Source organism: Colius striatus, chromosome 15 (assembly GCF_028858725.1).
Source record: "Colius striatus isolate bColStr4 chromosome 15, bColStr4.1.hap1, whole genome shotgun sequence".
In the NCBI taxonomy this organism is placed as follows: Eukaryota; Metazoa; Chordata; class Aves; order Coliiformes; family Coliidae; genus Colius; species Colius striatus.
The window spans coordinates 4159734-4183215 of NC_084773.1; the positions used below are offsets into that span (position 1 = coordinate 4159734).

At 43.0% G+C, this 23482-nt stretch overlaps 1 protein-coding gene across 4 annotated transcripts in view; it reads right to left on the bottom strand.

The window, feature by feature from the left end:
- The window catches only part of FGD3 (FYVE, RhoGEF and PH domain containing 3), a 110153-nt gene that overhangs the window by 22676 nt on the left and 63995 nt on the right, over positions 1–23482 (bottom strand). For 3 of the 4 annotated variants that reach the window (XM_062008422.1, XM_062008421.1, XM_062008423.1), the window contains exons 3-12: positions 21863–22031; positions 20161–20758; positions 12413–12502; positions 10766–10902; positions 9081–9237; positions 5509–5647; positions 4579–4637; positions 1759–1905; positions 1106–1198; positions 143–222 (exon numbers count right to left, since the gene is read on the bottom strand). In XM_062008422.1, coding sequence (XP_061864406.1) covers positions 143–222; positions 1106–1198; positions 1759–1905; positions 4579–4637; positions 5509–5647; positions 9081–9237; positions 10766–10902; positions 12413–12502; positions 20161–20758; positions 21863–22031 — 1669 coding nt within the window. Of the gene's footprint in view, positions 1–142; positions 223–1105; positions 1199–1758; positions 1906–4578; positions 4638–5508; positions 5648–9080; positions 9238–10765; positions 10903–12412; positions 12503–20160; positions 20759–21862; positions 22032–22454; positions 22494–23482 lie in introns of those variants that run through there. The other variant, XM_062008424.1, reaches the window with a different exon arrangement.

Below are 23482 nucleotides of genomic sequence, written 5' to 3' on the forward strand. Positions count from 1 at the left end.
GGGATGGACATACTCTCTTGCATGTTAAGGTATGCTCATCTCCTGGTTTACAGCTACATCATACTAGCAGAGCAATATCCTCCAGGTCATAAGCTTCAACATAAAGATTCACAAACGTACAAAGACAGAACAAGCACCATACCTGGCCTGCAGTTCCAGTGATCTCTTTTTTCCTGCTATTGAAAACGTATGAGCCACGTTTTGCTTGGCAATTTCTTGGACCTATAAAAAGAACATGTCAGCATCTCACTAATCTCCATTGTCTCTCAATCATTTTTAATGACTTACAAATATATTCATTCTTTGGAATAGTTAGCTGACAGGATCACTCAGAATACTTTACAGACATAGAAAAAAAACAAAGGATTGCTTCCATAACTATTCATCTTGTCACAGAATCTGTGAATTTGTACCACCAGCCAGTCCCTACCAGCAGGCCTGTGTCAGCTGGGTGACAAGGGCAGGCTTTCAATGAAAGCATGTACAGAGCCACCATTATTACCCACCTTTGGATGATTACTTCATAATTTAAAAAAGAGAGATCCAAAGCTGGATTTTAGGATTTTATTGTATTTCTACATTAATATTTTGCCAGATTTTTTGTTTCAAAGGGGACTTGATGCTATCACACAGAATCACAGAGTGGTAGGGGTTGGAAGAAACCTCTAGAGATCTAATCCAAGCCCCCTGCTACAGCAGCTCCACCTAGATCAGGTCACAGAGGAACGAGTCCAGGCAGGTTTGAAACCTGCAGAGGAGGAGCCTCCACACCCTCCCTGGGCAGCCTGTGCCAGGGCTCCCTCATCTCAACACTGAAACAGTTTTTCCTTATGTTTAAATGGAACTTTTTGTGTTACAGCTTCTTTCCATCATCCCTTGTCCTGTCACTGGATACAACAGAAACAAGTGCTGCCCCAACCTCCTGATATTTGTAACTATTAATGAGATCCCCCCTCAATCTCCTCTTCTCCAGACTGAACAGCCCCAGGTCCTGCAGCCTTTCCTATAAGAAAGAAGCTCCAGTCCCATGATCATCTTGGTGGCCTTTTCCTGGCCTCTCTCCAGTGGGGAAGCATTGAAACAGAGGCAAAGAGGGGATGCAAACCTGCAGTCCTGCAATGTCCATCTTCTCTCGAACACTGAACTTCTGGCCTATCAGCCTCAGTTTCGGCACACAGTACAGCACCATGCTGTTAAACTGCAACAAGGGAAGGTTTTAAGTTAAGGGATTACATGCTGGACAGAGCCTGCCTTTTGACAGCTCAGGACTCTGGTGTTTAAAGATGCAGCTCTCAAGAAAGAGATTTAAGGAGCAAGCTAGGCTCACTTAGCCTTGCTTCAAAGAAGTGGACAGACAAACATGTGAGCCAGTTTTTTTCCCTCTCTCCCCTTCTCTCTGGTATCAATTCAATTGTCCTGAAAGCAAATGAGAGCTCTTCCAGTGTCAGAGTCAGCTGGCCATTTAGGCAGAGAGGTGATACAGCTGGAAAGGCACCTCCTCGTGTGCTCCACACAAATGCAGCCTCGGAGGAAGGAGATTTGAAAGAGCCCTTTGGGCCTGACAAGCCATCAGCAAAGGCACAAGTGTGGAAGAAGGAAGGAAATCCTCAAGGAAAAAGCATCAAGAGAAAACTGCTGCTCAGAGGAAAGAGCAGCTGGCCTCAGCTGGTGAATGCTCTTTGTACTTGAGATTAGGAAATGGAAATGTACCATTTCACAGCACTACCATGAAAACAAGAGAGCCACAAAGCCACTCACCAGGAATAAATACCTATCCTGCGCCGTGCCGTTCTTTGCTGAAAGCTTCTGAATGTGTCCTTCTTTAATGAGCTCATTGGCTGGGTTGACAATGTCCTCTTCCCCCCCAAGTCGCTCATAGACTTCCAAAAGCTTGTGCATCTTTTCCTGCAGGTACAAAACCACCAGCAATTTAAACTGAAAATATTATTCCACTGGGTCTGTTACCCACAGTATAATTTCTGTGGCAAGTGTAAATAAGTAAAACAAAACAGTCTTCTGAATCTGCTCTTCAGTACTCTTCTGTATTGGTCATCACTCAATGAGTTATACTTGTCTCATATTTAATGACATTTTGAGATCAATCAATCTCACTTTTTCAATATTCCTCTTAATCAATAAAAACACCTCTTTGGAATGATGGCATCAGCTCCCATAAAATCACTGGCCAAGTTGGAGCCTAGTACACTACCAAATTGTGTCCAAGTTTGAATTTATTAACTGAGCTTCCACCCCACATCTCAGACAACTAAGATTTCTGCTACAGTTCAATTGTTTCTCAGCTTCTGAGAGGTTTTGCCTCTGGTATTGTTGCTGATACAATGGCTCCATGAAGAAGCATGGTCATATTCAGCACTTCTGAGCCAGGTCTAAAACCTCAGCTGTGTGGGGAATGCTGCAGTACTACACAGGAGCCTCCATGCCAAAAAAGGTGCCTCTGAAGTACTTAAAACAGTTTGAATATTGTTGAGGCACCCTTACATCTTGGTCAAAATTCTTTATGAAGGGATTGCTCTTTCCTTTTCAGCAAAGCACTGTTCCTACTCTGTATTAAGTTACCCAAATATCTAAGTCCTTCTGCACAGTATTTAAATGGATAAAGACAACAAGTGCACTCACTTGCAGCTGCCATATTAAGCACAGCAGCAGCTTTAACAAGTCAGAATAAGAAAGGTGTGTAAACCTTGCTGAGTTACAGAGTTTGGAAAGGTTTGGCTTTTAACTACAAGCCAGACCAATGTGCTCCAGTTGGCACTGTCAGCAAATGGTCAGAAAGTGAAGACAGAGATCTATGAAATTCCACCCAAATATATGGCCCAACATATCTTTGAGTCATACCTCTATCTTTCTATAGGTTAAGCTAGAATGTCTAGTCTTTACACTCTTTGTTTAGCCTTTCTTTGACTTGACAATTTTCACCACATCATTTCCTGTCCTAATCAATTCTTCTGGCCAATGATCAAACAAATAGACCAGCAAAAAAACCCACCAAAAATAATCCAAACAAACCCCAAACATTAAACCAAACACACTGCAAAACAAAATGGAAGGCAGGAGGCTGTGAACTAAAAACAAATAAGCAAATTACCTAAGTCCCAAAAGGCAGTAGATTTTTTTCCCATCAAACATGAAGATGAGCAAAAGATCCCACTGATTTAAAAATTAAACAAAACCCAGCAAACTTATCAAACCATCTTTTTAAAGGCAGAACTAGAACACTATGAGCAGATCCAAAACCTGAGGCACATCTGCACTTCTAGGAACAGTCAGCTTTGGGAGCACAATTTATTTCTTCAACTACACCACAAGAGGAGGACACAGACAACAACGAATTCAAACCCCCACCTTGCTACAGCATGTCTCTTGGCTTTGCACTGAGCTCTGCAGAGGCTCTGCTCCTGCATTGTGCTGCATTGCTCCCCACCAGCACCCACCCAGCACACCTACAGTACTGGGACTTCTACTGGGACATGTGGGGTGGGAAATCATGAGGCCAAACCTGAAATTCATACTTGGATACTCTTCCATCAAGTCTCTGCTCAGGCAAAATCTATCAATTAGGGAAGAATTCAATGCAATAAAAAGCCGTGATTAGAGGCTTCAAGTCCTTATCAGCAACAAACGGGATGAAATGTTATTACAGCAGCCTTTTCTAACAGGTTTTTGTGTACTAATAGAAAAAGCATCCAATGCAGAAGGCAAATAGCTGGTGGCTTCCTACTCCCACCGCCTGTGGAGATACTATATGCAGTCCCCAGCAAAACTGCTGTTCAAGCCTGAATATACCTAAGTGTATTCTTATCAACAGACCACAAGAGACTGAAATAGAAATAGATGGTTTCAAAACTGGTTTCCACTGAGACACACTGAAAATACACAGACATCAGCTGGTTACTTCCCCGTAGCCACAGGAAACGTGGTCTCATGGTGTCCCCACAAGACAGCTGGGAGAGGGAAGTGAGGGTCCAATACAGAGGGGACATAAACACAAATGGTGACTGAGTGTCAAACCCATAACACAGCATTTTGGATCTATAACATACAACAGCTCCTGAGGCACTTGGGTGCTCAAAAGGGGTAACATCTGTGAGCTGTTCTGCATGTAAAGCATGTGCTAGTGTTCAAAATCTCCTTGGTCTCAAGACAGCCCAGCTTTAGAAGTACAGCTTAGCAAAGCTACTGACACAACCTCATCTGGTGAAGACCTGTAGGACTAAAAAAAATGGTGTGCAAAACTGTAAGGACACCTTATGAATGGACCTAACTGGAATACTTCAACGTTTTTCAATGAAAAGCAAATAGTGAGTTTTACAAAGAACTCCTTTTCCATTGGGTCCTGAAGAACAAGGACAGAGAAATTCAGGCCCAACAACCTGTGGGAACCACAACAGGATAATTTATGACAAAGAGATCTCAGATATCCAACTGATGCTTAAAGCCTGACTCACTCTATTTGAAAATTCTCCCCAGCCCACTTTACTGAACCTATTGCAAGGAGGATTGTTGGTTCCACCATGTGTCTCAGTCAGATTACAATCCCATTAAACAATTTCTACTCACCATCTTTCGGATGGCTGCATTCGAGTGGTTCGCTGCTGTAGATATGAGTTCCAGTGACTCTGCAATAAAGGCACCAGCAGTTATGCATTCTTCAGATTATATCTGTCAATAGCACCTTAGGGTTTTTTGTTCACCTCTCTGATTAGTGTTTTTCTTGCCAAATTGCTGTTGCAAAAGTAAGGATTGTATTTTTTCTTTCCATAAAGTACAAGGAATGCTTATAAGCAGTCATATACACAAACACTTCTGCAGGTTCAGCTGGTCCACTTGTATCTAAGTATTTAATCTTTCTCTCATAAAACTCTAGGTCAGCCAAAGCACACAGTGACTAAAAAAAAAAATCAATAAAATAAAAATCACCTTCTAGGAATCAACCCAGCAAAAGTTAACTTCAGTCTCACTTGAGCCTTCACAAGCATCTTTGTAAGAGTGTTTTCCTAAAGCAGGGCTTGTGTGCTTTATGGTAACATGAACCCTGCTTTAGTCAAGATCATAAACTACTGGAAACCAAAAGAAATACATTCCTCCTGGGGTTTTTTGAGTTAACAGAGTCTAATCTGCCTTCCTAGGCATGTATGTACATTTAAGAGCATTCTGATTTTCTTCCTCCAGCTAGCAAGGATGTCCTCCTGTATTTGTCCTTTGATGCAAAATGGATCAAATAAAAAGGTCAGATGTTCTATCACTATGAACTTCAATATTTTGTCATTGTTTATTTGCCAAAGTTCCCTTCATTCCTAGAGCTGACATATCAACCCTTTTTTTTCCTCCAAGAGCATTCAAAATCCCATTGTGCTACATTTGGCAATAATTTGGTTAATTCAGATCTTGATTTCTACCACAGCCCTAGTTGAAAGTATCTGAATCTGTGAAGAAAAAACTCTCTAAGGTTTTATTGTGCTCATTAGCCAGAGAGGAGTTTACATGTACTTTCAGCATCTTTCCTGTCTGGAGACTCTTCTGGAAGTTTCTTTAAATAGTCCTTTAGGAGAAGCTCATAACGAGGAATCCTCTGCACTGGTTCAAGCATGTGATGCTGTAATGTCAGGTTTCCACACACCTCCTGTTTCTGTAATGGAGAGAAAACAAGCACAGAAGAGTTTGGGTTTTTTCATGTCTTTGGTGTTAAACAGCAACGAAAAAAAGGCCAGTCACATACAGCAAAGCAACCTCTCAAGTTAACACAGAATCACAGACCCTTTTAGGCTGGGAAAGATCAAGTCCAACCGTTACCCCAGCACTGTCCCTAAACCACGTCCCCCAGCTTTGGAATCCCTGAGGGATGGAGGCTCAACCACTTCCTTGGGCAGCCTGTTTCAACGCTTGATAATCCTTTCAGTGAAGGAGTTTTCCCTAATATCCAACCTAAACCTCCCCTGGCACAACTTGAGGCCGTTTCCTCTTGTCCTATCACTTGTCACTTCGGAGCAGAGACTGACCCCCACCTCACTACAACCTCCTGTCAGGTAATTGCAGAGAGTGATCATGTCTCAGCCTCCTCTTCTTCAGGCTGAACACCTCCATTCCCCCAGCTGCTCCCCATCACCCTTGTGCTCCAGACTCTTCCCCAGCTCTGCTGCCTGGCTCATTGTCCCTCTGGCAGTGAGGAGCCCAACATTGAACACAGCATTCGAGCTGCAGCCTCACCAGGGTGCAGTATAGGGGGACAATCACTGCCCTGCTCCTGCTGGCTACACTAGTGCCGATACAAGTCAGGATGCCTTTGGTCTTCATGGCAACCTGGGCACACTGCTGGCTCATGTTCAGGTTTGGTTTTCCCACTTGTCTTAAAAGGGGAGTAGGTTTGAGACTGGCTACACTAAATATTATCCAACAAGGCAGCAATCTGCTCTGGTTGCAATGGTACTGAGTATTGCAGGGTAGTTATTTTCAGAGGATCCCTATGAAGCAAAGGGGTATTTCTATTTGAAAGAGTGGAGGAGAAATAAGTGACACAGTAAGAATAAGTAACTTGTTTTAAAGCACACAGGAAATTTCTGTTAGCAATGTAACCTGACCCTTCAGTCCCACATCAGCACTGTTAAATACACACACACACACACTAACTCACTTTCCTCCATAGCATTGTTTTTATGTCAGTTCACTAACACCACATTTTAGTCTGTTCTAGTGTAAGCAATCCCTCAACAACCACATTAATTTCAGTATGCTTTTCTCAGAGAAAGATGCTTGTTTCAGGTATTTGCAGTTTTTCTCATAAATATTACAGCCCCAAACCCACTGATGACTCATGTGATTCTCAAAGCAAAGCCTCGAGATAAGAAGATGAATGTCTAATAGAAAAATATTATCTAATCTTCCAGAAATCTAAAGGCATAAATGTGCTTTTAAAACCATCTTGTCACCGTTTAGTAGGGTGAACAACATTTCTGTTCACAGGAGATGTAGCGAATTTATTATCAGCACCAGTCTTACATCAGTTTTACAGTATCACCTTTCCCAGAAAACACAGCCAGGATGGAAAGAATCAAGAGATTCTGGGAAGAATTAGAAGGGGCACAGAACTGAAGTACTGCATATTAGCACTTGGTTTATATTTCCAAACCCACTTGCTACTATAACCCTCTTCATTGTCTTTGTATTCCTGCAATAGGATGAACCTCAAAACCCAACAGCAATAGGGAAGCAGAGGAGTGTCTCACATCAGCTGTATTCACATGCCAAGTGCATCCTCTCTAAAAAGTCAGCAGTGACAAAAGAAACTCTTCCAAATAGGAATAGTTTAATGCTATGCAATTTTTAAAAGGTTACCCTGCATTTCAAATGACTTTATTTAGTGGAAGGATGTTTACTCTGTGTTTAATTCATGTGACAATCCAAACCACAGAAACATATGCTAAAAGGTACTTCTGTGATGGCATAAGGAGAAAGTTGACAAAAGTCCTAATAAACTCACCAGCTATCAAGTTTTAGGCCCAGTAGGTGGGTGTGAACCAAGCAGAAAGTATGTTCATCCTCACGGTCAGCTGAAGTAAACTTGGTAGTCACACTCATTGATTTGATTTTTGTTTTCTGTCTTCCCAAGCTTGGAATAATCAATAACTGTTAATACTTTAAGCTGTGTAACTATTCCATTAACAGCTTAGGTGGATAGTGCATTACTGCAGGATCACAACAGACTTCACCTAGCATTTTGAAAAGTAACTGTGGCTCTCGATAGCACTGAGGTAGGTCAGAGGAGTGGCCTAAGCATTCTGGGTCAAACCCTTGCCTCCTGCAGCCATGGTCACTGATGGAAGAAAATGGTGCCACTAAACCAACCCAGAGTGGAATACTGCTGTCAGTAGGCATCAGAATTGCATCTCCTACATGCACTGCCTGTCAAAGTTTTGCTTAGGCAACAGCAGAAATACTCATGGTCTCAGACAGCTGCAGGCCAGTTCTGCAGACTGACAGCTAACACAAATCTTCTGTGTTGGCAGCTTGGCGGTGAGAAGAGGCAGATGAATTTTAGGGAGGGCATATGCCTGTGCTGTAGGGAAAACAGTCACAAACTGGTTTACACTTCAGAAAGCCACGTCAGTGGCTTGGCACAAAACGAGGACAGCAAAATATCCCTGCACTTTTACTCTACAGTACTTGCTGTGCAGAGCCTGGGTGGGAGTAGAATGTGTGCAGACAGGAAAAGGTTAAGAAAAGAAAGGCCACGTGGAGTAAGAGCCTGGTAGGACAGGACCTTCCTCAGTTCCCCCCCTTCCCCATGCTTCTGAGCCACCAGCAGCTCTGGCCCTTGGTGCAGGGCCTCTCAGCTTCCAGCCTGCCGAGGGATTACTGGATTCCCCTCCCACATGGGGAAGGCAGCTGTGCTCCCTGCACTGAACTGCTCCCTGCCAGCCCTCCCCTTCCCCTCAAGGGCAGTCTCTGCTTTGGAGAGATGCTGCTTGCGTGCTGGAGCCTGCTGCATCTCTCCAGCTGGCCTGGGGCCCAAAGGGGCAGAGAGGTTTTGCTGATACACCAGCATAAGCAGAGCTCTTCCCTTCTCCCCACACAGCTTTTTGTATAATTAACAGAAAAAAACCCACGAAAATCCATGCTAAGCATCCTCCTGCAGAGCTGTGATGCCTGAGGGCCACATGCCACTTTGTGACCTCCAGAAAAACCAGATCAACACCAAATGCTGCCAGTGACATACCTAAACTCAAACATACCCGCCTCAGAATGGGAACACATTTATTAAAAAGCAATTAAAACCAGTAAGGATGAAGAGAAATCAAAAAGATTTTATAAATGAGTGTATTTGCAGTCACAATTGCTGGGCTGACAGTGAAGTTTCATTCTGTTGCTTCTGATACTCTGACACTGAGCGGAGAGAAAGCTACCTATGTGTAAAATTGGTGTCACACAGCAGGTCTGCCACTAAAACTGCATGTTTTTAGTTTTAGAGGAGTATTATCTTGTAGCCAAATACTGCCCCACACACTGGAAAACAAATTCACACAAATGAGGATCTGAAAGCCATATTATGTCAATTAACAATATACCTGTATGTTCTGAATGACATCTTTGAATGGAGAGGACCTCTGCATACATGTGTTCACCATGTCCATTGCCCTGTCAAAGTTCTTCACGTATTCTCCATACATCTTCAGAAAAGGAGCAAGTTTCTGCAGGATATCTCCTAACCGTGGGTTGACGTTCCTGACAAGAAAGAATCAGGTAAGTACTGAAAGCTCTGGAAGCCAGTACTATCTTCAGAGGGAAAACACAACTCTAAGGCTTTCACAGTTGTCTCCCCCATGCACAAACACTTACACAGGCAGTCAACATATTTCAGGCTAAATTTAATTTAATGTACATGGTACCCCAGATTAAACATTATACTAGATGTACAAAGGAAGGTTTTCCTGCTCCCATTGTCATTCTCAAGCGAAGAACAGATTCAAATTGCATCGTTAAAGAAGCAACTAAATACCTCTGCTGTCCAGCACAAAATCTTGAGGAAAACTTAAAAATCAATGTTTCCAGCACAGATGAATGAAGAAGCTTCAGTGCAAAGAAATTGCTCTGTTCAGCTGGGTAGTCCCAGTGGGGCAGCCACACATTTGCCCAGAGACAATCCACCCCTAGCCTAGGGGCAGCAGTAGCCACACATCATCCTCTCCTCCAGATTCACAGCTGTCACTATAAATGCAAGTCATGTGCAAAGGTGCTGAGATCTGTTTATTCCTTCTGGTCATTCACAAACTGTGTGAAGATTGGGCTCAGAAAAGAGAGATGTGAACTCTAGTCTTGCTTTCATACTTGGAAAGCTGCAGTGTCAGCACTATCTGCACCTTCCACTACAGTCAAGGTGTCCTCTCAAACCAAGTTCCCTAGATCTGCTTTACAATTAACCTTTCTACCTATCACTGTATTTCTGTCTTATCTACAACTGATTGTAGTTGCCCAATTTTAATTGGTGTTTGAACCTTACTACTAACTGAAAAAAAGAAAACAAACATAAAACCCTACATCTATTTTCTTAAGGAAAGTAAATTTACTCTGTTACCAATAGTATCTATTTTCTCCTGGGACAGAAGGCCAACAAATTCTGGGGTAAAAACTTGTGACATGCTGTGGTGCCCAACAACAGAGCTGGTTGCACAACACACACAAGCAGATTTATAGATGTGAAGTCATCCCTCTCACCTTCCCAGATTTCCCATTGTCTGGCTGCTGTAATGCTTGTTTTAGCATTAAATTACATTTTATAAAATCATAACAAAATTCATTTGAGAAAATATAAAATGGATGTTTCTCCTAAGTCCCCAACACAGCACACAAAGTCCAGCTTGGGACACGATGCATCCTCTCTCTTTGAGAAATAACTACACTATTTTAATACTCCATGGTGGGGCCAAAGTATTTCTTCTATGAAGCCAAAATAAGCAGCTCCCTTCCTCCCTAGTACCACAATTTCATAGCACAGCAATAATAGGAGAGTGGAAATACTGTAAGGAAAACAGCTCTGGCAATACTTTGGACTGAAAAACTTCTCACAATATGCTCTGGAAATGTTGAGTGCTCAGGTATATTCCTGCAGTCAGAAATGCTTAAGAGACTCCATCCTACTGTGTTAACAGGAGAAATACTACATTAAGCAGTATTAGGAACTGGACTAGGCCTTTTGGTTGCTATAGTTTCTCAGAAATGTAGGTTTAAAGTGATGGTAATGACAGTTACCCACCATTCTTGAGTAATTCTTGTTTTGAGCTCAGGAAGAAGAAACTGTCCATGGAAACAATAGATGGAAGAAATATTGGAGAAGATGCCAGTTATCACTTCTGGTGAAATACCTGCTTCTGACAGTTTAGTGCAAAACACCTGCATAAGACAAGAAGACAGCACCAACATATAGTTACAGAAAAAAAACAAAGACATGTTGGCTTCAGGTTGCAGAGTAACAAAGCTGATTGCCTTTTTGACTTCTGGTTGTCAGTCAGCAGGTTCACAAAACAGAAGCCCACTGTCAATTAGGGTCAGATTTATGGGCCACGGTCATAAACTAGAAAAAAATGAGGGCTAAGCCAAAAAAGACTGAAACTACTGACATGCTGTATTTGAGAGGGCAAGTTGCAAAGAACAGCCAGTCCCTGAAGAGCACTTTCTCCTATTTACAAGAAGCAGAAGAAACCAGGAGATTGTTTTGTTTCTCTGTGGGAAAAATCACACCGTACTGAACAAAAGAGAAAGACACTCCCTACATTTCTAAGGTCTTGAAACAGTTTCTGCTCATCTGAAGCAAACACTGGAAAGTCTTCCACAGAGGTCCTAGTGTCAGAGGGTAGAGGGCTCTGCAAGTCCCAGCTTCTAGCAAGGTGACAGTTTGCCTGGTTTTCTCTTTAGCTTGTTTTTAAGAAGCATTTGGTTAGCAATGTGACTCATCAGCAGTTTTACTTCTTTCCTGTACATTCATGTTGGGTTTTTTTTCCTGTGAGTTAAAGAAATGCCTGAATGGTGTAAGACTCACCTCAGTGTTTATGTGGAAGAAAGTTCGGGTTCATCACACCAATTTTGCTTTATCCCCATCAGGGACAAAAGTTACAAAACACAGAAGGTAAAAACCCCATAAATTCTCTGTGGGCACAGGGTTGACCCATGTGGTAGAAACTCAAACCTTTGCAGAGGTAACTCTGCACATTACAGAGCCACCATGGATTTCATCATTTCTCAGTGTCTTCACCACCCCTGTGATTTCCTCTCTACATCCCTTCAGAGAGGAATCAAATACTGATGGCATCTGTATCTTGGGCTGCTGCTTTCCCCTTCCTTTTTCCAACATCCTAATCCTTGGATTCCAGCCCAGGGAAAACCCTCTTGCTCACCTCTGGGACCCACAGCATGCAGCCTGGCAAGCAAACTCCAGCTCCCACTACAACCAGTGTCTTCACAGCACCCAGCTACAGGCGAGGGAGGAACGGGAGACACTGCTGCTCACAGAATCACTGTAGGGGTTGGAAGGGACCTAGAAAGATCATCCAGTGCAATCCCCCTGCCAAAGCAGGTCCACCTAGATCTGGTCACACAGGAATGTGTGCAGATGGGTTTAGAAACCTCCAGAGAAGGAGCCTCCATACCCTCGCCTGGGCAGCCTGGGCCAGGGCTCCCTCACCTCACAGTAAAGAAGTTTTTCATTATGTTTAAGCAGAAGTTTTTGTGTTCCAGCTTTTGTCCATTACCCCTTGTCCTGTCATTGGACACTACAGAAAAAAGTGAGGCCCCATCCTCTTGACACATCCTTTTCAAATACTTGTGTTAATGAGGTCCCCTCTCAGTCTCCTCTTCTCCAGGCAGAAACAGAACAGAAAGCAGAGTTCATGCAGAACTGAATTACCTGGTCCAAGAGATGGAGTCTTTTAACATATGCCTCTTCCGTGTGGAGCAGCTCATTTGCAATGTTGAACAGCTTTTGGGGCTCTGTACACTGAAAAAAAGAGTTACAAATAACACAATCCATCTGCACCTACAAACCCAAGTTTCATCAGCTGTCCTCTTTCCCATTTTCGCAGTGGGACAAACCCCCTGCCACTAAAGAAGCCTGAAACACCAGAGGTTACATTGCAAGAATCTGCTTCACATCCCTCACTAAAGGACTAGTTTGCTCCAGAGGCATTTTTAAAGCTCTTTTCTGAAAGAGCAATTAGAAATGCAGTCCACGGCTGGTCAGGACATTGCTTTGGTTCATTATGGTTTGCTATAAAGAACGAGAAACATCCTCCAAATCCAGAAATAACTCTATTTGGTAACTAAGGCATTAGACTGTAAATCAACTGTTCTCCTTTTTGGATTCAGGTCCAGTGACTAAAAAGAAAACTAGAAACCCAGACCTGTTTGGCCACAGACTTCCCTCCCTGGCCAACACAGCATTAATCTCTGTGGTGTATGTCTAAGACTTTTGTGCAGCTTTAAACACCGGCCAATTCCCTGGAAAGAATTTTCAGCAGTGTAACTCAAGTCACTCACTGAAGTCTTTCATTAATCTCATTTAAAAAAAAGAAAGAACCAAAATGAGAAAGGGCTGATTAAAAAACCTGAATGCAGTTACAAAGCATCTACTTTATTCAAAGTTTAGCCAAAAGCTACACGGGCTCTTTACTCTCTGATTAAAAATAATGGAATTATTGGGATTACAGGTGTTCCCTTTCTGGCAAACTGTAGATGCCTTTTTAAGGGTCTAGACTTTAACACACCATGCTTACATTTGAGCAAAGCAATCCAGAACTGGGGGCTGGATGGTTTGTGTTCAGAAATACAAACATGCAAAAGGAGCAGCAAGGATGATCAAATGTAGGCAAGTTTTACTGGGCTGGATCCAGGAAACCACAACCATCATGAAGGTAAAACAGAGGTGTAAATGATTAACAGAACAGAGACCATCAAATGGGTACAATGAGTCAATGTTTCTTCCATGGGAAAACTAAAGGGCATTCAAATAAAATGCCTGAGGCGCTGCTTCAAGATGAAGAGCTGCTTCCTCAAGCACCATGTCACTGCAGATTGCAAACCTTCATGCAGCTTCACAAAAGGACCAGACAAATCCATGGAGCACACATCCAGCTGAAGAGTATTAAACACTGGGGGCTGTTTCCAGCTCAGGGAGTACGTGGGCCCTCGCTTTCTATCTGCAATGCCTATCTCTGTGCACTCACTAGCAACTGTGGCAGGCATTTCTAAACATAACCCTGTGAGCCACCACCAGATTGGTGCAAAATGTCAATTAAATGCTCTCTTTAAGCTTCTTCAACACCACCTTATTTCATTTCCAAGCAAAGTCAATGAGAAAAGTTTAAATGAATCCAAACAACCCTGACCTGCAGTTGGCCTCCATGAAAGGAGGTGTTACTTCACATGAACCACCCACAGTTCCACGATACAAGTATTGATGGAAGGAAGGTGAGTAGCTGTTCTGGATTTGAAACAGCATCAGCCTTCCGTCAAAGCAAGCTCTCTCTTCCTGGGTACAAACCTGGAGACAGGCAACCATGCCATGAATAAAGTTCTGCCTGCCCTGTTACTCAAATTATTTCAAGCAAATTCAAACACTCTTTTATGCTACTCTAACACTGAATTACTGAATGGTAGGGGTTGGAAGGGACCTTTAGAGATCATCTAGTCCAATTCCCCTGCAGAAGCAGGTTCCATCTAGACCGGGTCACACAGGAACATGCATCCAGGTGGGTTTTAAAGACCTCCAGAGGAGGAGCCTCCACATCCTCCCTGGGCAGCCTGGGCCAGGGCTCCCTCACCTCACAGTGAAGAAGTTTTCCTTATGTTTAAATGGAACTTTTTGTGTTCATGCTACACAACATCCTGCTCCATCCATTCACACGATATGCAGTAAGATTTAGGGGGGGGAAATGACATAAAATCACAGCAGGACGAAGCTTAGAACTTACTACAAGCAAATGCAACACACAGCAGTTTATGATGAAATGCATTGCTGGCCACTCCAATTCCAGTAACTACGACCATCTCTCACTGAGGAAGAGTTTTTCTGCCAGTTTTGCTTGGCACAGAAGAGAGCCTGAATGAAAGGCACTGACGTGCCAGGCCATGTGCCAGCCCCCAAGAGATTTCTTTGAATTCAGGATTTGAAAAATAATCATTTCCAACCAAATACATTTGTTCTCCGAAGTAAATCTTTACATAGCACAGGCGCTTTTTAACCCCCTGACCTTCACCATCTGCAATTCAGTTTATATTTAAAAAAAACTTGCTGACATCTGCTTAAATACCAAACAACGGCTGAACGGACTCCAGCTTGAGCTCAGTTTTAAAGAGAGGCTCTATCTTCAGTTGCTGTCTCTGCCAGGGGCTGATAGGCATGGTTTTTTTGGACTGATTTGCAATATATTTGCCTTTCAATGGACATAACATTTAAAGTGAAACAGTAGATGAATTAAATGTGAGGCAGCCTCATTCTTCTAACCCAATTTCGTGCCGCATCAGGGCAGCTTTTAACAGAGCCAGAGCCATAGTTTGGTTCACTACAAACAAGATATTTTGTGGTTTCTATTTCTAAGGGAAAAGTAAAACTGATTTGCAAACTGAAACATGGATTCTATTCTGCCTTGCCCAGTGCACTTACTGCCTGGCACAGCCATGGCACAGTCACAACTGTCCTCCAGTCAGTCATTACACCCGTGCACCCAAGTCCTGCTGGAAGAGCTGAGCTGGCCAGGGGACAAGACGGGCGAGAAAAGGGAAGCGGAAGGACTTTGACTTCACAACACAGGAAGCTCACTGCAGTGCTCAAAGCAGCAGTCACACGATGCTTTCACTTCCCTGTAGAAGGTTCAAAAATTCATTCCCAACTCTAAATGTCTGTAAAACATTTCAAAGAAGAAAGGAAACACCAGCCTGAAAACAGAGCCAGCTTCTCCCAAAAAGCCAACTGACACCCGTGCTGGGAATGTGCCTGCACCTCAAAAACCCCAACCACAGATATAAAAACTGGGGAATGGCACATGCTGAGCTGGTTTGACCAATCAAGTGGCCACGAGTGCGTCATTGCTTCCTGCAAACCCAATCACTGAGCAAACCCACTCATTGACCTGGCTGGCACCCACCGCGAGTGCCTGGGCACAGACTCACGGATGCAGACATCAAGTTGGCCATGGTGGAAAGTCAGCTTGGAAAGGAAATGTAAAGTAAAAAGCAAAAGGTTTCATTGTGAGAAACCTTGGGCAGCACCCTGCAGCAACAGTTTTTCATACAACTGGTCGTACACAACTATATTCAGTTGGCATCTCTATCGCATGTGGCTTTTAGTGAATCTCCCAAGAAAGCTGCTGGGATGCAGCTGAGGTTCAAATCATACACCCTTACGCTTTGAAGCCCTACCACTCACCCTTATAAAGAACACACAAACTCCCAGAAAGATTACAGACAACTTCCCACTCAGAAATGCCGAAAACAATGTGGAAAAGTTACCCTGTGCTTGGTCATGTCCTTTGTCGTATCGAGATCTCATTTTCCTTCCGATATCTTTTAAACAAAAACATTACAAGAACATATCTGATTTTTCTTGACCAGTATTATGACTAAAACATTGACCTGTGCAATTTTTTTTTCAGAATATCCATGGAAATGATCTTACCCAAAGGTCTGACTTGCAGGACTGCAGGCCAAACTTTCCAGCATAAGCTGTACAATGAAATCAGAAGTGAAACTCCAGCCAGGTACAGACCGAATGGAAGCATGTGTCAGTGTGTGAGGCCCACGTGGGACTTCATTATTGCTGTTTTACACAGCAGGAAGCAGGGCAGATGGAGAAAAGCATTTTTTGGTGATTACTAACGAGCACATATTACTCTTAGTGAAAAATATCTAACTAAAAAGATATGAGGAAGTGTTGGCCATCTCCCAGGCAGTCAGCAGAAGCCTTGGGTCTATGACTACAGATCCTGACAGTCTCTCAGTCTCACTTTTGTATCCTTGTAACCATTAAGGCTAACTTGCCTTAGTTCCTCGAACTCCTCACATTTTCTGAGACGTTGTCAGAACTAATAAGCTCCCCTTGTTCATTTTCATTTTGATAAAGCACAACTGGAAAACCCACCCTTGAGATTTTAAAACATATTCCAATAATTTTGTGCTAATAGTGAGACGTGTCAGACTCCCAGAGGAAGCCACATCACACTGCAGGGCTAAACCTAGACTAAATAAAACAATATGAGTCATATATCAGGCCACATTACTCCCCTAGACATGGGATGTGTGAGAGCTCGGCTGGTGGATGGAGAGACATCAGAAGCAGAGAATTAGAGAAGAAAAAAAGAAATCAGGGGTTTTTCTTCTACTTATGTTTATTCATGAGCTTCACTTGATATCCTAGGAGTTACTGAGCCATCATTAAATCCTTCTGCAGCTGTACTTCCCATGCATCCTTCTCCAACCATAACAAAGCTTTCTGGAAGCCTGCATATTTAATGTGAGCACTGCTCACCTCCATTGTGCAGCTGCAGAGCCTGGTACAAGGGGTAGGAAGGGGGAAAGCAGGAAAAAGCAGCTGGCTCTCAACATAAAGCTTTATAGAGGAGCTGGAGGTGTCCCCAGCTCTGAAGCCAGCAGCTGGTGCTAACTCTCCTCTCTTCCTTCCAGCAGGGCAAGTACCTCCTTTTGTGTTACCAGTTTTGTCCAGGGTGATGTGAATTTCCAGCCTAAGAATAACCACTCAACAAACACTCAACTTCAAATCACATGGACTCTCCTACTGGAAGCTATGGTCTTTTACCATGACCCTTAGTCCATGCTGATTCTTTAGCAGATTTGAAGCAAAGGGGAATATGAGAGGATGGTGTGGACACTTAATGCACAAACTGGCTTCACACATCACATCCCCAGAAGAGGGCACAAGCCCCACACTACAGAAGAGGCAGCAAATCTCCAGGCCTTACCCTCCACGTGGCTGCAAAAACAAGCTAACCTAGTGTGGCTTGGTCAGCATCAAATTGCCTTTTAGAAGGTGAAATCAACTCAAAATGCAAGTGAGAACCTGAAGTGTCTCACATAAATCATAGAACGATAGAATGGTAGAGGTTGGAAGGGACCTTTAGAGATCATCCAGTCCAACTCCCCTGGCAAATGCACTTCAGGAAGACAAGTAACACAAAAAAAACAAACCAAAAAAGTCTTCCTCTGGTGATACCTCTCTCTTATAAACTCGCCAAGCATGCTACAGGGAATGACCACCTCAGCATTGTCTCACATGATATGAATAATCAACCTGAGAAACAAGGCTTAGAAACAGCCATCAAAACTCTGATGTCTTACAAAGCATTAGTGCTTGTCAGCAAAGCACTTTTCCATCATATGGTAAAGTGTTCTGCTGTGGTTTGCCACAGCTGGTTTGATGCTCCACTCCTTGTCCAAACAGTGTATTTAATTACCAGGTTAAAGACTTTTTAATTTAATGGATTATTTTCTTGCTGGTACGTTGCAACTAATAAACAACCTTTTAAATAACAATGCAGTGCATGTATGCACACACATTATGAATATAAAATAGCTCAAGTATTTCAGGGTGTGCTTGTATGCACAAACAGACACACGAGGGAAAAACAGCAGCAGCAGGGGAGAAGCCTGGCACTATGATGGTGACACCTGAGATGTCAACAGGCTTTCACTGCAGACTACTGAAGAGACACCAGATGTCAATGGATGCATTAGACATTGTGTTAATAGATGCTAATAGATCAATATTAATTGGAGTCTCCGTGACTAAGACGTTTCCTGCAGACCACTCACATTAAATTCTGGCATATGAGACAAAAGACAGAACAGACAGACAGGGTCTGGCAGAATAGACCCTGCAGTTCTGCAGGATCCCCTGACTCACACTGCCATGGATTTCCTCCTGCACAAGCCCAAGGCAATCTACACTGTAGCCTCCCATATCCAGGCAGTCAGACGTGACACATGCAGTGTCAAAGCAAAGGTGTCCTGCCTGGCTCTCATGGAGGTAGGACAGGCTGAGGGGCTCCTCCTGAATCCATATCAGCTGTTAGGTGTGGCTGCAGACTCACAGAGGGATGAATAATTTCACATCCTCCCCATTTACAGAAAGCAGTTGGGTTTGGCCACACAGACCTGGTTCGTGCAGCCTTTGCTGCTTCCGCCTCTGCAGGGTCCTTTCCACTTCCCTGTGACAGCTCTGCAGTTGCAACTGGTGAGTTTGGCATTTGCTAAATTTGCAGGAGCAGAACAGCAGTGAAGTACTGGAGAGCTCAGGCTACAAAGACAGCATCTGAACAACGTGATTGGAAGGTGAGTCCAGTCACAGCAGCTTGAGATAAAGCAGTGGGAAGAAAGGCAGCACAAAGCAATGAACTCATGAGAGAAGGTCTGAGGCTTTTTCATACCTCCCTGTAGGTATGTGCACCTCATCAGGCTCTGTCTTGCTCTTGGGGAAAAATGGAGATGTCACTAAGCATTAACTGCACTCTGAAACTGCAGTTGCCAACTCAGAGACAGAACTCCTTGCACACCATGAACCCCACATGCAACTTTCATCACTCTTCAACAGTCACTGGCTGATTTGACCCAGAAGCTACTGAATGAGTTTTAACTGCCACCATTTCCCAAGGGACAGGCCCTTAACAAACAGAAATTGGGATATATTTGGTGACTTCAACAGAACCACTCCATTTGCACAAACTGAGGTGTGACTGCTACAGTTCACTAGCTACAGTTCATTTGTTGCTTGTGCTTAATATATTATTAGAATCCAATACATTAACTTTATTGACATGATGTCTGAGGGGGGAAAAAAGAAAAAATCTCATAACAAATCACCCCTAAACACAAACAAAAACCCCACCAAACCAAAAGTGGAATATTTGGCAGATGTTTTGCCCACAGCATCTTCTCTCTCCCTTTTCTCTGGAAAAAAATCCAACCCATACTATTATCAGTATTTCTAAAAATAAATGTCTTGATAAACAGATAATCAAAGGAATCTGACATTAATCTTAGACAGCTGCAGCAAATACACAACAGCCTGGACTACATTACTCAGGATTCAATGAAAATCTCTTCTAGCTACAGTTTCCTGAAGAGTAATTTGATATAACTACCCTCAAAACAACTTCTTTGCACTCAAGAAGCAGTCACACCAGTAGAAGCACAGGCTTTGTGTAAAAAAGCAACTGTTGGAAGAGATTTGCATCATGCATGTTGTATGAGGATGCAAGGCCCTGACCCTGCAAGATGCACGATCTAATTAGCCCTCTGTATATCACAGAGCCCACTGAAAACAACACGAAAACAACTAGAAGCTGAACTTAAAGAAAACCAAACAAGAAAGACAAAACACTTAAATTTTAACAACCTACCCCTGGCTATAATGGATTCTCTTGCATATGAAACCTTTTAAATCAAGAGACTGGGAGCTTTTTTAAAAGATACCACCTAGGTCAGGAAGGAGTTATGACCTGCATCAAGCAGGAAACTGACTGCCATGATCCTTCGACATAAAACCAAGTCAAACTAAAGACCTGAACAATGTGTGAAAGTGATGCAAAGAGATGTCTGGCCAGAGTGAAGAACTGGTTTCAGAGCACTTAACAGCAACTACCTTACCTTGTTTACATCCAAATACTCTAACTTTGGCACTTCTGCTGTCTCTTGCTCCTCGCTGCTTCCTTCATCGATGTCACTGTCTTCATCCTGTGTAGAGTCTCTCTTCTGCTCCGCAGAGGAAGGTTTGGTGCCTTTTTTGTCAGGTTCCATCTCCCCTGGGTTGCCAGCTGTGCTGGGCTTCTTCTGCTCTGCACTTTCTTCACTGGGGAAAGTCTCCCCTGCCACGCTACAAGAAGGACTGTCAATGCCACTGTCTCTGTTGGGAATTTTACCATTACCGTTCAGTTCTGTAGTTAAGTCTTTATTGCCAAGCTCTCCAGAGGGCTCTTTGCTCACAGTCAGAGCAGTACAGTCTTCATGACTTTTGCTATCACCTATGCTTAGCTCTTTAATTTTCATTATGTCTGTGTTGGACAGATCTGCAGTGCCCAGTACGTCTGGCTCGTTCTCATCCGCGTCACTTTTCTCAGCTGTGGAAGAGCCGCTGGAAGCCACCACGTCACAGTCACACGAGCTTGGCTGTTTGGATGAGTCCAGGCCAGGTTCCATCTTAAGAGCTAAATTTAGCTGGTTTCTTTGAAGAATATGTACAGGTTGCCTACGAGTGAAGAGGAAGCACCAGTCATTCATATCAACATTTGGAGGTTTTGAGACAGGGTCAGATTGTCACTTGACTCAAGTTGTAGTTCTTGCACCCCTCAACAATCCTAGGAGGTAAATGTGTGCCCATTGCTATAATAACATTCACCCAACAACTCTGATAAAACACACCACCCCTCACTGTAAGTTTTCCTGAAAGGGCACCACTAGAATATATAAAGGGTCCTTCAATACTCTCCACGTTGCCTTCAAAAACAGTCTGGTTTGAAGGTTTGGGGAGGGAGGAATTGTCCTTTAAAAGAAACATTTGGTTGTGGGTTCATTTAAACAGGAACTCAAGTTCTTCAACAGAACAAAGCCTTTGGGGCAAGGGATTTTCTGCCAGAAAGAGGATATTTTTGAAGCACAAGAAGACATTACTTTTTCTTTTCAAAAGACACCTTACCAGATTCACCCAGGTGAGAGCATACTCCAAGGCACACTTACAGAGAAAAATCACCCAGCTCCAGCAAGCAGATTTGGTTTTCTGAGAGAATTTTGGTGTGCTTGTAAAACAAGCTGGTTTTTCAGGAAAATACATATATTTGATCCTACCTGAGGTCTCTTTTATACACAGTTTCACAGGCAACACTGTTCTACGTGATGTTTCATAACATATTACAATTTCACTTTCTCCTGCCTCTAGAAAGTAAGCTAACAGTCTGTCTGACATTTATTGAATCTTAGACAGAAGACTATTTTATATGACAATAACCAAGTTCCTATAATGCAAACCAAAAATCCTTACATCAGGTAAGCTTACTGCAAGCAGACTCTAGGCCACTTGATTCTGGCAGAACACTTTCCAAACTCAGCAAGTCTTAAGTTCCCTAAGAACGATGTTAGAATCATTCTGTGATTCTAACAACTTTATCCTACAAACTAAAAGTCATTGAAATACATGCTTTTACTAAAAAACAAATCACTGTGTAGTCAGTCAAGTTTGGCACTTCCAGTAGAAAACATAACAAGGGGGTTTCTGTGCAATAAGTATAATTAATGTTTCTTAAGTTAAAAATGCAGAAAGGGGAGATAAGAGCAGATCTTGCAAAGCTGTACTTACCTAATACTTTCAAATTTCTCAATGAGTGTGTTGACTCCTGCCGATACTGGGATTTCTTCCTCTCCGGGTGCTAAGCTCCTCGATGACTTGGGATCAGCTGGCAAAGGCCGAGAAGGTGCAGGAGGAATTCTTTCCTGCCCAGGTTTGAGATGGACAGGCTTAGGAGGTACTAGTAAAAGAGAGGGGGAAAATGACAGGATAACTCTCCATCTTCTTTATCCTAAATCTGTAACAAAATCCAAGAGCTCAACGCAGAAGGAGGGGTAGCCATTCCTTCACCACTCTTTACAAACTGCACAGGTGCAGTCCTGAAGTATTTCTTCCACCAAAGCAAGCTCCTGGATGCTAAAGAAAAATGACTGGCTTCTATTTTGTATTTCTACAGCTGTATCAGACGTGTTAACAAATGGAGCAGCTCACAGAACTTCACCGCTTCCGTGTTACCAAACAGGATGCACAGCTCACACTTCGTCTTTGCAAACGCACTCACCATCTCAATCACACTGACGAGTTTCCCCTCCCATGACTTTTCAAAACTCAGGCACTCTGTTGAATCTTTTATACTGGGAAAAAAAATGGGGAAGAAACCCACCTAACCGCAAACAAACCACCAAAATCCAATCCCACCGTGGTTTTCGGAGCCTTGTGTTTGCTCCATCAAAATCACCACTGGCAGAACAGAATAGCTTTTCTTCCTTTCATTCTCCCTCCCCCATCTCTTCTGTGGTGTAGTCTTCATAAATTTCCTTCCTCTTTTGGTTCTACACTGAGTTATTTACGATATAAATAAAACACACATTGTAGGAACATACACGTTTTGCTTCAGGATTCACTAGGAGGCAAAGGTATCAAGTTGAACACAGTGTATTGTTTAAACAAAGAAGTGTAATTTAAATGTAATGCAATTAAGAAACAAATTATTCAGATCATATGTTGGCTGTAGAGTAGATGGTTTTGGAAATACGCAAGCAGTAACCCATGGCAACAGGTTCACGTGCTCTTACAGTCTCACCCAGTGAAAGCAGCCTCAGGTCTGCAGACTGACACGGGGAGGGAGGAAAACGGATTGTAGTTCCTCCCCAAAGCACACGCTGCTGGGAGCAGCAGCACTGCCAAGTGCCCCCTCAGGTCTAGGCTACCCAAGGACTTAACATATTAAATGAGGAAACTAAATAGGTGTTTTATTATTCAACGTTTTCAAGAACGATTTATTTCAAGCACTTCCAATTTTAAAACGGTCCATATGGCACGTCAGCATAATGTGATTAACATTGTAATGAAGCTGTAATTAGCAACTGTTCTGAATGTAATTTCAGGGTTACTTTCTTTAGGAGGCTAAACAGAAGCATACGTACCCAAAAAGCCAATTCCTGTTGTCCCTACCCAGCAGAAGGCTCTATGTCTAAGCTTCGCATCAGCCCTGCTCCAGCAGATGTGGAGCTGCTGCAGATGGTGCTGTCTGAGGTCAGCCATCAAGAGTTTTTTGAGTCAGAGTATAGGTCAGATTTTGAACTACCTACATTACTGAGTTTATTTCAGCATCAAAGAATACGATCAAACCTTCTAAGGACTTGAGCTTTCAACGGGACAGTTCCTATAAAAGGACTGATTTGCCCAGCC